Raw genomic sequence first — 16632 nt, forward strand, 5'->3', positions numbered from 1 at the left:
AAAAGCTCTGTCTGTGGTAAAATTCAAAATGCCAATGTTTCAGATTTTATCAGGACTGAAGTCAAAAAGAAGTTTCCTTCATGAATTCAGTCTGACATTTTCGGGCTGTTCTTCCAAACAGTTTTACCCTTGGACCAGTCAGAAAAAGTTATAGGAGAGGTTCTGTTAATGATGACATTAAGTAAGCAGTGTTGAAGTCAGCAAAGAAACAACTACTGATGCTCCATGAACCTTCAGAGGTCTCAGGATGATGAGCTATGCTGGACATCAGTCTGCCTCAGAAAATGTTTTCTGATGCTTTTAAAGCTTACAACTGACCTGCCTAGTGCTCCCTCCTCTTTGGAAACAAATGTAAAACTGAATGGCCAGTCACTGTCTTACAGAAAATATCAGAAGTTTGTTTATTCTAAAGTGCAGTGGGTTGTAGCATTAGGGCCGTTAGTTGGTTTAATTAAAAAGAGCTATGCCAACTGCATCAGTGTTTAGTCAACAGTGTGTTAAGATAGGTTGGAGCAAAATATTGACCATGTGGGGTCCCTGAGGACTGGCTTGAGAGCCACTGGTATGTTGGACAGTCTAAGGTTCAAGCTTATTGGTGACATACAAAACTTAGCTTTTAATCATCTACAAATAGCTTTTTCACAGAAGTAAAGAAAAAGCCTGTGTTTTCAAAGGAAGATTAAACTGTGCTGTGGTTACACGTTCAAGCCAAATACCAAATATATCATAACGAGCCATCCATAAGAAGTGATCATTTAAAATCATTTATTTATTTTTTTTTGCGGTGGTGTTGCGCGTGTGTGGGTGCAAGCGCGTGCAGGCGTCTTTAATGTAAGTCGTAGTAAAGACGTAAAAACCAACCAAATCAACTGTCAACTTTTCTCTCTCATTGTTAGTATAAGTAAAGCACACATGCATAACACTGCGAATACACACACACACACACACCCACCCCTTTGTAGTACTCAACACTCATGCCACGAGCCAGACGCCTGGGAAATAAAACACACTCTGGTGTAAACGGTTTATCAGTGAAAGCCTTCTGCACACACTCCGCAGTGAGGCCCAGCCAAGCTCTCCGTCGCCACTTTAAACTCTGCCTTTCAAAGGGGCTTCATTCAGACAAGCTGAAGATAAAGTCCTGCTACGCTGAGCCGCACTCCGCATTAGTGAAATATTAACACACCCACGCTGCATATAAACTCACAAAAACGCTGCTTATTCTAACTCTGTCACAATTACTCCATTAAACTCCAGTAGTTGGTTCCAAGAAGTACAATATATTATCAGTACTCCTGCAGAGGTCGTTTACTGCTATTTGATTAAAAAAATCATGACGTTATTTAGCAAATAACTAAATAAAGTTGTTATTGAGCATATAGCTAGGTTGTTATTCAGCATATAGCTAGCATGTATAGATGGAAGAGTGGGAAGATGTTCTTAGGTGTCTGATAAAATGTGTAGTATTGAAGTCTTTTTAAAAGGCACCTTGATTATCTTTTTAAGGCTGTGTATGGTTTATTATTGTCCATTTTCAGTTACTTGATTACTTGACTACTAATATTTTATAAATATATATAATATTTTATTTTATATATATATATATATAATATTTTATATATATATATATTTTTTTTTATATATAATTTTAGTGTTACATTTAATTCTACACAGAGCTTTTTGTGATATTACTGCTTTTCTTTATGGTTTGAAGGCTTTGTTTTAAAAGTGCCTTTTCTGTGTGTTTGTCTGTTTTTCAGCTAAAAATGAGCTGGAGGCCCAGGAAACCCAACTCAGCGAAACTCACAAAACGTAAGAAGCGATTTCATCTGTCCTTGGCTGCTTGTGGTAGTTCTAGTTCTCACTGTTCAATGAATTCTAGCTGTCTATAGATATTCCTTCATCAGTCTTTCTCTTCTCCATCTTTCTGATTCTAAAATATTTCTGCAACCAGTGCATACGTATTATTCACGCTTGGTGCTTTTAAAAAAACCCTTAAAATCTCAAGTATTTCCAAATGTTTAAAGGTAGATATATGAACCGTCTCTAAACCTGTTGTGATACTCTTACAGCAGTGCTGTGGTAATCTCTAGAGTGAAATTTTCTGGTTTAATGACTGGGAAAACCCCCTTCTGATGATGCATCTTGAAGGTTGAAGGGACATTTGAAAAACTGCTTTGGGGTGAATTTGTGGGGGTGGGCTATTAGATTTTTGTTTTGTTTTTGTTTTGTTTTGAAACATGTCAAACCAGAGACTGAGGGATGTCATACTTAGCAACAAAATGCTGCAGTAACACAATAAATAACATATTAAACTTTATTAAAACTAGTTTGTTTTAGGTCAGAGTGCCTCTTTAACCATCTCAGCCTATTCATAAACATGAGCTGGTATATGATTTTTTTTGTTTTGTTTTGTTTGTTTTGTTTTCTTTTCCTGCTGACCTAATACTCCTTTAAAAATACCAAAGATTTCAGTTGAATAGAAGCAGTAGAGTTGGAGGATAAATATACAGTGTGAAGGCATATAGTGATTTCAGCAGCTTCACCCTAAAATCAGTGAAACCACTCCTGTAGGTATGTCTGTACCATCCTCATAAACACAAACCCACCCTCTGTATTTATGGGGTCAAAGAGACGGGCCCTCAATGAATAGGATGATTCTTACTTCATGATCACAACTGAGATTACATTTTATACATTCAGTAACTCTTCACTTCTGAACTTTATTCACCTTAAGCGTTTCTTTTCTGCTGGTGGGTGATGGCTGTAAACCGATAAGAATGAGTGCCACTGAAAGCCAGTTTTTAGGACTGCAGCAAGTGTTCAAGGTGCATGCTGTATTAGTAAAACTAAGAGGAATTTGGCCCAGTGCATCTCATGAAAACATAGGCACTCTGTGCAACACTTCAGAAAAAGTCAGAGATGACCCTTAATTTATTTCATTTCCAGTCAAAATGGTATCCAGAACTGGTTATTCATTTTTCAGAAAACTGATTTTGGACTCATGAGCCCATTAAACCTTCCTCCACATTTTAGATGTCCAGTCTTGGTGTTCTAGTGCAATGTTTGTTCTGTCTGTCTCCTTTTCTCAGTGAGGGCTCCTTGACAGCTACACATCCTTTCAGACCCATAGCGCTGAGTTTTCTCACAGTGAATGTACAAATTTTCTGCACACAGGTCTTTATCTGATGTGGATTGTTTTGGTGGTCTGCCAGGTCTTGCACCATTTTCTTTGTCTTGATCATTTTTTGAACTCCAGTTTTGGAAACTCCCGTATTTTTTTCCACTTATTTTCCTTTGACTCTTTCCTTTCTTGTGCAAGTAGGTAATTTTATATCAAATCACCTCGGATATCTCCTGGAAATAGAATAACTTTAATTTCAAACTATTTTAACCGGGAATTAACAAAATGAAAGTTGGTCGCTGACTTTCGCACAGTGCAGTATATTTGTCTATTCTCATTAAAATTTAAACCCCCACACAGTACAGAAATACTTAATATACATAATGCTTAATATAATAATACACAAGAACATTGTGATGCAGTAGTACACATTTTCAGGTTCAATGTCATTTTTATTTGATTCTGAAGTCAAAATTTCCAAGTTTTGTTGTAGTGTAGATGTCTTTATTTTACAAGACTAAAATTATATACTACACTGGTTGACATACACGTTAAGACTTTTTCAGTGTCTAAAACACAAGCCCCCTAATGAAATAAACCCCAAGAATCACAGCCTTTAGCCTAGTCATTTGAGTGTGTGTGTGTGTGTGTAACATAGGCCTCACCCCCTCCCTGCCCACTTTACTCTGATAGGGTGCACTGACAGTGGTTTTCAGAAAAGAGGCTAAATGAGAGGCGTTTGGAAGAGGAAGAGGGGTGTATCATCAGTGCAGTTTAATTCCAAAATGCTGTTTTGAATGTTAGAATGGCCAGTTTCTATTCTGATTTATATGCAGCCGTATTAGTTTTCCTTTTTTTGATGCCCCCAACACCCCCCCACCCCAAATACACTGTGTGAGCAAAATGAAAGCATGAAACTTACCAGCAAATGTCAAGTACTTTCTCATAGCAATATCAAAAACATTATTTACACTCTAACTTGGGGGAAAAATCAGTTTATTTAATCACTGTATTTAAGTAACATCAATCAAAGTGCTAAATCGAAAGTAAGAGGCAACTGGCTATACGGTCGGTCGTAATTATGACATGACATTTTGGTTCAGATGTAGCAAGATGATCCAATTATAGTGCCTTGTGTTTTTACCTTATAAAATTACCAGGATGGAAAGCAAAAAAACAGATTTTTAGTTTTGGAGCAAACATCAGCTGATTCTGGTCTGGGCCCATTCCAATCCATGCATCCCTACTACTGTATATAGCACTATAAAATATGTGAAATTGGAGTCATCTGAGTTAAAAAAAAAGGGCCAATAAAAATAAACAGTGCAATAAATGCATGAGTAAAGTGCACTTTCCTTCTTTAACTGCAACACCATTCAAGTATGGGAAGATGATGGTTATTTAACAGGCAGGCAGTGCTGTATTTCAGACTTTGCTTGAGAGAAGTTGTTTAAAGAGGTAGTTAGCAGGATGTGAGGACTCCAAGACGACTTATACCGTCTGTCATAGTGAATAGCTGGTGGAGAGGTGGGGAGGTGGCAGTCTTATTAGTCTAGATGCTGTCTCCTTCCATGTGCGATGGGTTTTAATTAATAAAGCATCTAGTAGATTATATAGTGTACTAAAACATACATTCAGTAGACAGTCAGTTGTGGCGCCATTTCAGAAATTCCTGTCTGGTGCTTTTATCATTATGATTATTTTGAAAGCAAGTATAGGCGCTTACTGCTTCTTCTAATGGTCTAAACTGAATAGCCTCACTGTTGGGACATTAACAGCTCTTAACACTAAATTAGGAGGGATAAAACATATGATGTTGGTCAAGTTGTCAGTTTCAGTGTGCTGGAGTTAAAGCTGGATCCAGGAGCAGTATAAACATACCATATAGACAGACTCCAACCAGAAAAATACATTAAGGGTTGAGTCAATGTACAGTTGCACACATTTTATGGGCCATCACAATAAACAGTAAGATGTCAGGTAGGTCTAGCACCTCATCTTGTCTGCCCCTGTTTATTCTCCTTCCAATACATCTACAGCCCAGAGCTTTGTGTCAGAAATGCCAAACTGTCTGCAGCCATCATTCTTCTTGTTGGCAGTTATTTTTAAAGGCAATGTCTGCTCAATTTGGCTCAATTAAACCTTCACCAGTGTCCAAGCATACAGTTCAAGGAACAGCTTTTCTTGCCGTTTCTCACAGAGGTATAAAAAGTGCTCAACGTGGGAGAGAAACGAGTAAGAGGTAAATATAACTCACCAGTAGTCAGACAAAGCTATGTGTAACGCTTGGGGCAACACATGCTATATGAAATTTGACATGTAGTCAAAACATTAGAGCAGCAGTAATTGAGTTACTGACAAAAATGCCGCTCCCATAACCCCAAAGTGTGGCTTAGATTTCATTTGAGTTTATTCAGAATTTGAGCACATACTTGGATGTTTGCACTTTGTTAATGGTAAACTGTGAAGTACTGGTCAGGGTTTATTTTTGAGGCACTGTGTGCCAGTAACTGCTACAGGCAATAAAGAGGACGGTTCTAAAATTTCTCATAATTATATAGGTGGTAATGTGTTTTTTTTTGTGACTCTACCCAGAGTTTCAGAATATTAAAGGGCCCTTATCCTGGAAAATGTGACATTTTCTTTAATTTGAGTTTGATGTTCCATATAAACATTGTTATATTTTGAGATTTCAGCATTCTCTCCACCAGTTCTCTTTTGAATTAATTTGTTTTTGTGAGGAAACCAATGCATTTGCATATTTCCACCTGTTCAGCTTTGTCAGTTTAGCTCCACCCACTCACCCTGAAGTCATAAGGAGTGTTTCAGGCTGGACTGCCTTTTTCTTTTTTTTTTTTTCTTGGCACCATACAGGTCAGCCAGTCAGAACAGAGGTCGTTTACATATACAGTCATATAAAAGTCTGAGCACCCCTGGTCACATTTTGTTGATTTTCTATGTGTAAATAAGTGAACATATTCTCTACAGAGAACACACTTCTGCACATTATAATGCACAATTACTTTTACGTTTATTTCCCAAATTTAAACTCAAATACATAGAAATTGTGCATTAAAAATTGCAGAAGAATGTCATATTCAGCTGTGCTCTCTGTAGAGGATGTGTTAATTAAATTTTTACTTAGAAAATCAACAAAACATGTCAACTGACCAGAGGTGTGCAAATGTTTGCTTAAAGGCACAGGGATGAAAATAGGTTTGAAAATGGACATTATGGCTTATGACATAATGAATTATTTGTGTTTTTGTTACATAAACACACATGAATGTCATAAGTGGACCTCAGGAGGAAAAAAATAAAATGCAGTAAAAATGTACAATATGGGCCCTTCAACATGTTGGAAATATATTAGGCCAGACTGTTTCCTACCTGTCTATATTTTGATATGAATTCATCTGATCAAAGGACAATCTGTTGAACATTTATTTTTTTTTAATTCTGCCTTTTTTGTGTGTCTCTCAGGTTCTTAGAATTGACAGCATTCTTCTCCGTGAAGGCCAAGAGTGGAGAGAAAGAGGTTTCACCCCACACATTCTTCTCAGTGTGGCACGAGTTCTCCACAGATTTCAAAGACCTGTGGAAGAAGGAGAATAAGCTCATCTTACAGGAAAGGTGAGTGACCTCGTAGTGGAATAAGAGTGGCTGGGAATATATTTAGCCCCTTTTTTGCCATGGAGCATGTTTTGTTTAGTCCAGGATCAAGGGCTGTCCTGTTCTCTAATCTCTCAGGAATGCTAAAACGGCGCGCTCGACAGAAGACCTTTAGCCTGTATTTTTACTCTATTTTAAAAAACGAAGTGTGTTGCATTTAAAGGTGTCCTCACTGATTCATCATCCCCAAGGATGCAGGAACTGACTTATTAGCAACTCCAAACAATTCCATTTGTCAGGATGTTGCTCTTTAAATGTTGTGTAAGCAATTTGACTCTGTTTTTTGTGTGAAAAGTAGCAGCATGGGGCGAGTGTCTAGGGTAAGGGTCTGTTTAGGGGTGCCCACAATCCATGTGAAGCGGCGGCACATTTTTATATACATAACAAATATTATTAATATTATAATTATTTAAAAATAAACATACTAGCTGAGACTTAGAAAGGAAAAATCTCCAGCAATTGGTAGAAAATACATAATAGCCTAATGGTTTGCCATCCCATTCACAATATGCTACTACATAGTTCATGCAGTTACCATACACTGTATGTTTAGAGTCATCATTGTGTTCAGATTCATCCTCATTACTGTTTGAGGTTGTTATGCGGTTCTGGGTCAGTCGTGTCTGTATGCAATAAAATGGCAAGTGGCGTACTTGTTTCTGAGTCATTGTAACCAAGAACAAAAATGAGGTCACATCTTTACAGATGAACTTAATTTAGCTTAATTTGTTTATTACTTTGGCACATTCAGGATCAAGGTTTAATTTTACAACATGCAGTTTGTCTTAGCAGGTTTGGGTCAGTGTGTTTTGTGGCCTGAGTAAATGCTCATAGGATACTGGCTGGATGTAGATTGTTTTGCTTCAAGAATATTTCGTTCTGGTTTGGTGCAGGGTAGGAACATCATTACTCACGTCTACTCCATGAGACCCTTGGTTGTCAATAACAGTAAACTTTGTCCATATTTCTAACTGGATTAGTTTAGAAACTGTAGAGCAAACACACCCACAAAACCTGGCATTTAACTGATGGGTTAAATCTGACATTTGAGCAGGGAAATAACTAAACTCTGCTGAACACCAGACATCTAAGACCAGAGTTGAAGAACCCTGCTGTAGATGAAGTGACTGGCTACTGCGATCTACAGATATCCACCTGAATATCTTTTAATACACCTTATGTTAGATTGATCTCATCATTACCATTATGTTATCAGAGCAATGGGTGTATCTATGACATTGGTCTAATACAGGGCTGCCCAAAGTGTGGCCTGTGAGAACGTTTGACTTGGCTCTCCAGAAAGATACCCTAACCCCGTCCCTCACCCAGAGAGAGAACGTACATATTTGTATTCTGTATACATTTTCTTATTTTCCTTTTAGCATCTTGAAGATATTTGGATGGCTCCTGACTTCTCACTCACAATAAAGATTGTATTTTGCATAATACAATTGTTGCGATGTGAACAAAGTTGTCCAGCGTGGTTTAATGTGAAGATTTTCTTTACAGTGGTGGTGATTGGAACCAGGGGTCGTAATGTCTGTAACAGCACCATAGCTGTTTTGTTTGATGTCCAAAATGAACCTATGCTTTTCCTCAGAGTTTTTATTTGTAATGATGATGGTTTTTATATGTAATTTTGATGGTAAATTAGTGTTAAATCTGACAGTGAGTTTTTTTTCAGGGGACTCTTTCCTCCTTGCATGTATCTTTCTGACATTTTTATTTTACAAAAATATATTTTTAGGCCAAAACCTTCACAAAAAAGTGTATTAATAAGCATTTCATGTAATAACTTTCTATTAGGGAGCTTTTAAAGACATTAAACTAGTCAGATGTCTGGTTCCTGTCACCAATACTGTGAACAATTCTGACTCTAGAATGGAGCATTTCACAGAAAACTACTCTGAATGACTGTTTACATATAAGCAATTGAATTATGCAGGTTTTTGATGGAATTACCCTTTGAATGAGTGATCTATAACAATGGGTATGAACATTTTGATATTGATGCAAATTTGTAGAAAAAATACAATTAACGATTAATCGTAGTATTGGCACAGCTCTACTACGCGCCTCAGCATTTGTTTGCAATAAAGCTGCCATTCAACATTGATCGGCCAGGACCGTCTGTCAGAAGCGCTTGGAAAATACTGCTGTGCGCCGCTGAAAACGCTGCAGGGTCAAATTTGTTACAGCTCTCGCTCACTCCGACCTGAGTGATGGACGCAGGCTTTGTAGTGACAGGCGAAAGTGGACGCTGCAGCATTCCACAAATTAGAGACTCCGACATGGAGATGAATCTTCCTCGTTTTACCACACCACCGCCTTCCGGCTCACGGGCCCACACTCTGAACGTGAGCAAGAGCTTTAGACAAAGTGGCCTCTCTGATAACTTTAATCTACTGCCCATAGATCAAAGCTGAGCTGTGGAGGTACTGCTGTCATTTTCGTTACTTTTTTTTTACTGGAAATGCTGTTAGTCACCTCACGCTGTTAGCAGTGCAGCATGATCTATTTCCACTGTAGCGTCAGACACATGCATTCAGCTCCAAAACCATGCAGGTTTATTTTTTCTTACGTAAATGTTTAGTTTTATTGCTGTAGTTAGAATGAAAAGGATCCACTCTCTTAGTGCCATCCGTCTGGACATGCAGTGCTGTTTTCCCATAACTTGTGCCATATGTTTAATATTAGATTATATTTCCTGCATTTAAAATTCGTTGAAAAGGGGAGAGCTTGTGAAGTGAACCCTGACTATTTTTCTAACCCCAATAATGAAAAGAATACCTGATTGATTACAGTTAGCTTCCAGTGGTTTTTGATGAGGTTTTGTGATAATGGCAAGAGTCAACAAATACAAATTAGCCTGGTCTGTTAGAAAACGGAGAAGATCGGGGAGGCTTTTACATTATTCATTAGAAACCGCCACCAAGGAGCCGCGGTATCTAACTACATCTGTCTAGAAATGTACAATTTAGATTTAGTGTTTCTTTAACCTTCTACTCTATTGCTCTCATAAGCCCCCTTTTCGTGTCCTGTTCGCTTGCTTGACATACATTTACCAGATTTTAGATTTGGGCTTCCGACCTGCTCCGTGAACGCGGCTGCTTAAGAAAATAACGCTAGGTCATGGTACTCGTCCCCCTTTACCTTATCATATATATGTCTGTGGAAAAATGCAGATCAAATTTACGTTAAGATTTCAGGTTCCTGGTAATTTGTTTTCTTTTCATCATGTTCTGTTTTTTAAATCGCTCTGCTTTCTTTGGAAGCTGCTTACTGTTGTTTCTTATTTATGATATATGATTTATGTGGAAACATCCCAAAACTTTTATAAAGCTACAAGCAGTGTCAAGTACCTTTGAAAAATTCCTTTGTCAAAGAGATTTAGATCCAGAATGTCAAACATGCCAGTTAAAGCACTGTGTGATGTAGTTATGAATGTCCCAATCCGATCTGAAATATTACCAGAGCTGATCAAGGCGTATTATAATGAATCTGTCTTGACTGTTAAATCAGATCAAAGTCTGATCTTTTGTTAAGGCCCTTTAACCCCATTGAGCTCTTTTTACAGCACTGGTGTGATGACATAAACAGACATTATCCATAACCTGCAGAAGTTTTCAGAAGTTAACAGGCCATTTAAATGACTGCTGTGTGCAAGTTTGGTAAAGTGAACAGTGAACACTTGTTATATCTGCAGTGCCAGTTTTTTGACTGTGGTTCAGCTAGATAGCCTTCATCAAAATGCCATTTAACCAGCCACGCAGGTATTGGAGTGCACAGCTGTTACAAGCTTGGCAGTCAGAATGGTCACTTTGATTTTGACTGGAGCCCAGCTGCTCACACACTGTGTTGTGTTATGACTCTGTGACTGTAGCCCTCTTGTTCAAATACAGATCTTAAAGGCTATGTTCCATTGAAGGCTTTACATGAAAGCAGAGTTGTTTCCAACTCTAATTTTACAAACAAAACACACTGCTAACACTGGCAGTACCAGTAAAATCAGTAACTGTGGCATCAGAGGACACCTTCAGCAAGACTGGACAGTGCTAACAGGGGACCTATCAATAAATCAACAACCTGCAAACTAGAAAGTTCCTCCACTGTAACGACAATACTTCAGCTGTATGAACGAGAGTGAGTGTCTACTATCATGGAGGAGCCGTAGCCACTGATTGTGCACATGATATTTACACTCATTGGTTGGAAGATGCAGCTGCTGTTTCTCTCACCAGACATCAGTAATGACAATTGGAAAGTGCGTTCGCTCTGGAAATAGTGATTTTCGACTTCTCTTCTCAACCCTCCATTTATGGGATGACATATTTTTGGCTGATTAGGATTAAGAGGCTTTTGTCCACTTATAGCTATAACAAAATGCACTGTTTTTTAAATGAAAAATATCTTTATGATCACATTTGAGCAAGACTACAGCATTTAATCCTGAATTACTACACAACAGGATTTCCTAGCCCCAACCCAGTAAATAACAGCATTTGAGTGGTAAAAACACTGAAATACTTATTTAAAATCTCATTCACACAGCCCAAATAAAATTTTAAGTAAAATTCTTTGTGGACACGTCCACCTCCTGTCCTGTATTTGGGGACCCCCTGGACTACTATCATTTAACAGAGATGGTGCTGTGCACAAGTTCAGTCAGTAGTCTTGGCACAGAAAGGTACACAAATAAAGCTCCTGTTTGGTTTATTTTAACATCCCCTGTGTCATTTGTGGCTGACACTACATTTCCACAGCTCCTATCAAAAATGCATATTTTTTGCTGCAAATTTAGAAATCTGCTGACAGAAAAATATTGTTTAAATTTTTGTTTGAATGTAGCCAGTGGCCAGGTTGGGCTGTAGTGATAAACAGGGAAAGTCAGCTTTTGTGCCCTCATTCATTCATCTAATAGCTTATGTTGTCTGCGTAACCATTAATCATCATTTAGAAGTGACTGCTTGATTATACTGATCTAATGGCGAATAGACATTTCGCTGTTGTCAGAACAAAACCTTGATAGCTTTACAGGAGAAGGATAAAACCTTTACTTTTAATATAAGTCAGTGTAACCAGACTTTTTCCCATGTCATTTTGGGCCGTTTCTTTTGGTCCATTCAGCATGAAATTTACACACAGTGTAAAGGGAAACAGACATTTTCAAATTGTCAAAAACTGAAAAAGGACATACAAGGTTTTGTTCTGACGGCAGCGATTTGCTGGTTATCCACTGCGATAAATCTTCTCAAATTGCAGAGAAACGTCCTTAGAAAAGAGTTATTTAATGTTGATTATGTGAGCGAGCGCCACAGCCTCATCTTATCATGTGATTACACAATGTATGTTTGCCCTGCAAAGGTAAACCTGATGTATGACACACGTTCCCCATTTGTCTAGCAAAGTAAATCATCCCTGGACACTGAAAATTATTTTGATCATTTGACAGCCCTAACAAAATACAAATTGGATTGGACTGTGTATTGGCCAAATCTCAGTATTACAGGGATTGAAGGGAAATAAACTGAATGTGGATATCCTTATGTATAATGTCCCTCTGCAGGGTGTAGTCGTTTGCTCCATCTGCTACTGTTGTGCTGTGGCACTTTTCCTGAATGGTGTCATCTAGTTGCGACAAATGTCTGAAATGTCTTCGTGAATGATTTATGAGAGTTTGGATAAAAGATCTCGTCCTCTTTCTCTGCGTTTGTTCCCTCGGTGTGTCTCCTGCGCAGTGATAATGTGGCACTTTCCAGAACAGAGTGCCTCTTTATCTGACAGGGCAAAATGACAGCTTTTGACTCTTTAAGTGCGTCTCTCTCAATAGCCCCCCTGAGCGCAGAGACATCAGATAGATTTGTTCCCACCGACGCACCGGCGGGGGTGTTGCGTTTCTCCTGACATTTGCTTGCCCCTCTTAATCAGTAGATCAGTCTCTAAAGTGTTTGCCTTCCTTCTCCAATGGCACCTAAAACCCCCAAAGAATTTCCCCCCTCGGTGTCGCTCAGGCCCAATTTGTCATGAATCGTTGTCGTTTGTGCGTTTGAATAGGAGAGGGGTGTTAGGAGCTTTCTGACACACACATCTAACTGGAGCCAACAGTGACTGATCTGTCTGACGCTGATCCCTAAAGATTCTCTTTCTCGCCATCCCTCTTCTTCTGTTCCTCTCGTTCTCACACTCACTTACCTCTTGCTCCCCTTTCCTCTTCTCTCTCTCTGACACAGATCCAAACCACTTTATTTGCTTAAATGATAATTAGAGCTTAAGTGAAATCAGTTGGTCAATAATGTAGACCAATATTAGCACTCTATAAATTTGTCGTATTGACCGAAATTCCACAGATGCAGAATCTTGTGAATTGAGCCTGTTGAATTTTAACAAGCAGAAACCTCTGATGAGAAGAAACAGATTCCTGAGAATTTCATGGTTTAATGCCAGGCGTTATAATGACTGCTAAGCTGTCAGTCACCATCTACTCACTTCTGTCACAATAATACAGACTGGTAAATATGAATATGAAACTCCATTATGGTTCAGACTTAACATTCAGCATGAAGGTAACATGTTAAAATACAGACTTTCTATGAAAAGTACAAATGGGAAATGAGAACCAATTAACATAAACCAACAAAACTGCAACATATTCAGTGAAGCTCTGCCCCCTTACTTTATAAAGAAATAGGACAATTGACCACTCATCATCATATCTGACAGTTTACAATTGACCATTGACGACTATCTGCCATTAAAGTACTGTTTAGCTAAAATAAAACTTTTGGAGTCTGTTTAGTTTTTCACTTTATTAAATTGTATCTGCCAGTGGGGAACAATTGCTAACCAAACTCAAATCTTAAGGTCATAAATATCAAAACTTTGTCAAACACGTTAATTCTTTCACTTTTAGGTTCTTCAGGCATGCTTTAGTAATGAAAATGGTTCTATTTAGAACCATGAACACTCAAAGAACCATTTGCATGCTTAAAGGGTTCTTTGCATTTTGAAAGGTTCTTCAGATAGATGATGAATGTGCTGTCGATGTACATAGATGTATATTTCTATAGAGTCTTCTTGCAAAGGGTTCTATTTAGCACCAAAAAGGGTTCTTCTGTTGTTACAAGCTTGACACTGTAACAATAACAGAACCCTTTTTGGTACTATTTAGAACCCTTTTCAAAGAGATTCTATATAGAAACATCAACAGCACATTCTCCATCAGTCTGAGGACCCCTTTCGCGGTGCAAAGAACCCTAAAAGAACCCTTAGGGTGCTTAGTGTTCATGGGTCTATATAGAAACATTTTCTTCACTAAAGCACCCCTGAAGAAACATTTTTAAGAGTGTATGCTAAGGTTGGCCTTTTTAGATTAAGCATGTTTGAAACTTGTAAAAGACTTTGCATGTTGTATTTGAAGCTTTTAACAGACACTAACACATTTCACCTTGTATGTGGCTGGACATTACATTGAGTCTTTCACTAGAATCCTGGAATACAGCTATTGCTGCTGTTTTACCTTTAAAACTAACTGAAACCTGGTTAAACTACGACTTGTATTCACAATCAGTGACATATCTCAGACAAGAAGACATAGCAGAATGTAATTGGTTGATTCCACTGACACTTCCTACTTATGTTGGTAGTTAATCTAATGTAAAGGCCTTCTGACCATGTTCTGAAGGCCTTAGCAGCGGCAAAGCTCTCTTGGCTGTATCCGCCTAGATATTAGACAAAAAAAAATCTGAATGGATGATTTTCTATAGGGTTTAACATTTTGTTTGCAACCAATACAATTTGAAATCGTTAGGTTTCCTCTGAAGTTCTTAAAATTGGTACCTGTGTTGGTCATAAAAGTTTTAAATCGGTCGTGCTTTAATTGTAATTGAAGACTTAATTGAAGTTTTTAAAGCAGTGAACGAGTGCTAATACTAATAGTGAAAAGGTGTAAATATTTTACACAAGCTCAAGTGCTCACATCTTTATACATATGTGAATATACATTTATGTCTATGTATACACAAGCTCACACACATGATATGTATATGATATGTATTCTCTCTCTCTCTCTCTCTCTCTCTCTCTCTCTCTCTCTCTCTCTCTCTCTCTGTCTATGTCTATGAGGTTGACCCTGGTCTCAGGAGAGAGCTCATATGTTTATTTGTTTCTCTAACCCTCCCTCTGCTTAAAGGCTTGACTTAGCTAAACAGAGGCTTAAGTGGAACAGCCTCGAGCAGAGTGATACTCAACTTTCCCTTCAAAACAGCACTCACCCAAAGTGGACATCACTCGCCGGAGTCGTTAAAGACTCAAGTTTCACCATTGAGGCTCATTCTGCTGTGCTGTGCTGTGAAAATTGTGTTTTTGCATAGAAGAACTGATGGGAGAATTGAAGTGGTAGATTGAAGAAGGAAGTTTAGTTAGTATGCTGTGTTGATATGTTTAACAGCAGTAGAAATACGCTGAACAGTTGCTTAACACTATTGTCTTTTACTCTTGCTGCTTTTTGTCAGAGTTGATTGCTGTGATGGCACTGAAGAGCTTCTGTAAGACTGACTTTGGTTACGTCACCTACAGATTGTTGGTCATTCTTCCTTTGGACCAAATCAACTGTAGTGTAAAGCTGTTTGTATAGATCAGACCAGTTTAAAACAGTTCATAGACTAACTTATTCACTGCTCACTACATAGCTTTTGCTATATAGTGAACTGTCTGAGGAACGACCATGGAACAACCAAAAGATGTATTATTGGGAATTCAAACAACACAGAAAAACTGGGCAACACATGTCAGAGGTTCAGCTCTGGGGTAATCAAGGGGGCTAGGCCCTCTCACTTGGAAGACAGGGCCCCCCAGACTCCCTGTATGTTGTATGTTTCTGACTGCTTCAGAGGGGGAAGAGAGATTTCCGATGAGAATGAAAATGTTACAAAATGTACTTAGTTTTGTACCCTTATAATACAAGATGAACCCAAAGGTGCAGAGTTTGTGCATCTTTGTTCCTTTTTTTTTCCCCACCAAAATAAGTGACCACCATTGCTCTCCTTTTGATAATCACCAGTTTTCAGCAGCGCTATCACCATGGCAGTTTACAAGGATTTTTTTTTCTTTTTTTTTTTTCTCGATACATTAATGACTGAGAGGTACATGCGAGAGGTGTTATTTTTGGGAAACACTGTTGCGCCATTATTACGCTATTCTCCATTTTTGTCTGTGTTCAGTTTTTGCGAATTTTCAAATGCCCATTTCCCTTCACATTGTCTGTACATTTTACGATGAAGGGACCAAAAAAGTGGTTCCATTGACTTACATTAAAAGTAAAGTATGTTTTTTCCTTCTTCTGTAAAGTTTTCATCTTGGAGAGGTTTTGTTCCGACGGCAGCGATATGTTAAGAACTCTGACTCGTGTAGGTTCACTGCTCAGTTTGGAAAGCAAATAATGTTTGAATAGCTGTATTTGTGTTGTAGACATTGTGACCCCTGGTTCCTCTTACCTCTGTAAAGAAATCTCGGTTGGCAATATTTGCTATAACAAACCATTTTCACATAAAACTACTCTGCATTTGAACAATTGAACTTTCCAGAAATGTTTAAACTCTGATGGAATTCCTCTTTTAACTCCTCAAATATTTAGGATTTTTGTGTATTTCTTAATATCACACCCGCACAGCACATTTTAGATCAGGCTAGCCGGAGAATTTGTGGAGCGTCTAAATCAGATCGACGGTCATGACAGATAAATCGGAGTGTCCTCTTCCTGCTCTGTTTTGGTTTGTGATCTCACTGTGAACTCTTCCAGCCGAGCGATTCAGGCTCCTTTCCTTTCTCTGTCCCCCCCT

At 38.3% G+C, this 16632-nt stretch overlaps 1 protein-coding gene across 1 annotated transcript in view; it reads left to right on the forward strand.

The window, feature by feature from the left end:
• fmn2b (formin 2b) overlaps nucleotides 1-16632 on the forward strand; it is a 132015-nt gene that overhangs the window by 106939 nt on the left and 8444 nt on the right. Inside the window, exons 16-17 of the mRNA XM_036571989.1 lie at nucleotides 1761-1812; nucleotides 6608-6757. Coding sequence (XP_036427882.1) covers nucleotides 1761-1812; nucleotides 6608-6757 — 202 coding nt within the window. The remainder of the gene's footprint in view (nucleotides 1-1760; nucleotides 1813-6607; nucleotides 6758-16632) is intronic.

The sequence above is a fragment of the Colossoma macropomum genome, unplaced genomic scaffold (assembly GCF_904425465.1).
Source record: "Colossoma macropomum unplaced genomic scaffold, Colossoma_macropomum, whole genome shotgun sequence".
Lineage (NCBI taxonomy): Eukaryota > Metazoa > Chordata > Actinopteri > Characiformes > Serrasalmidae > Colossoma > Colossoma macropomum.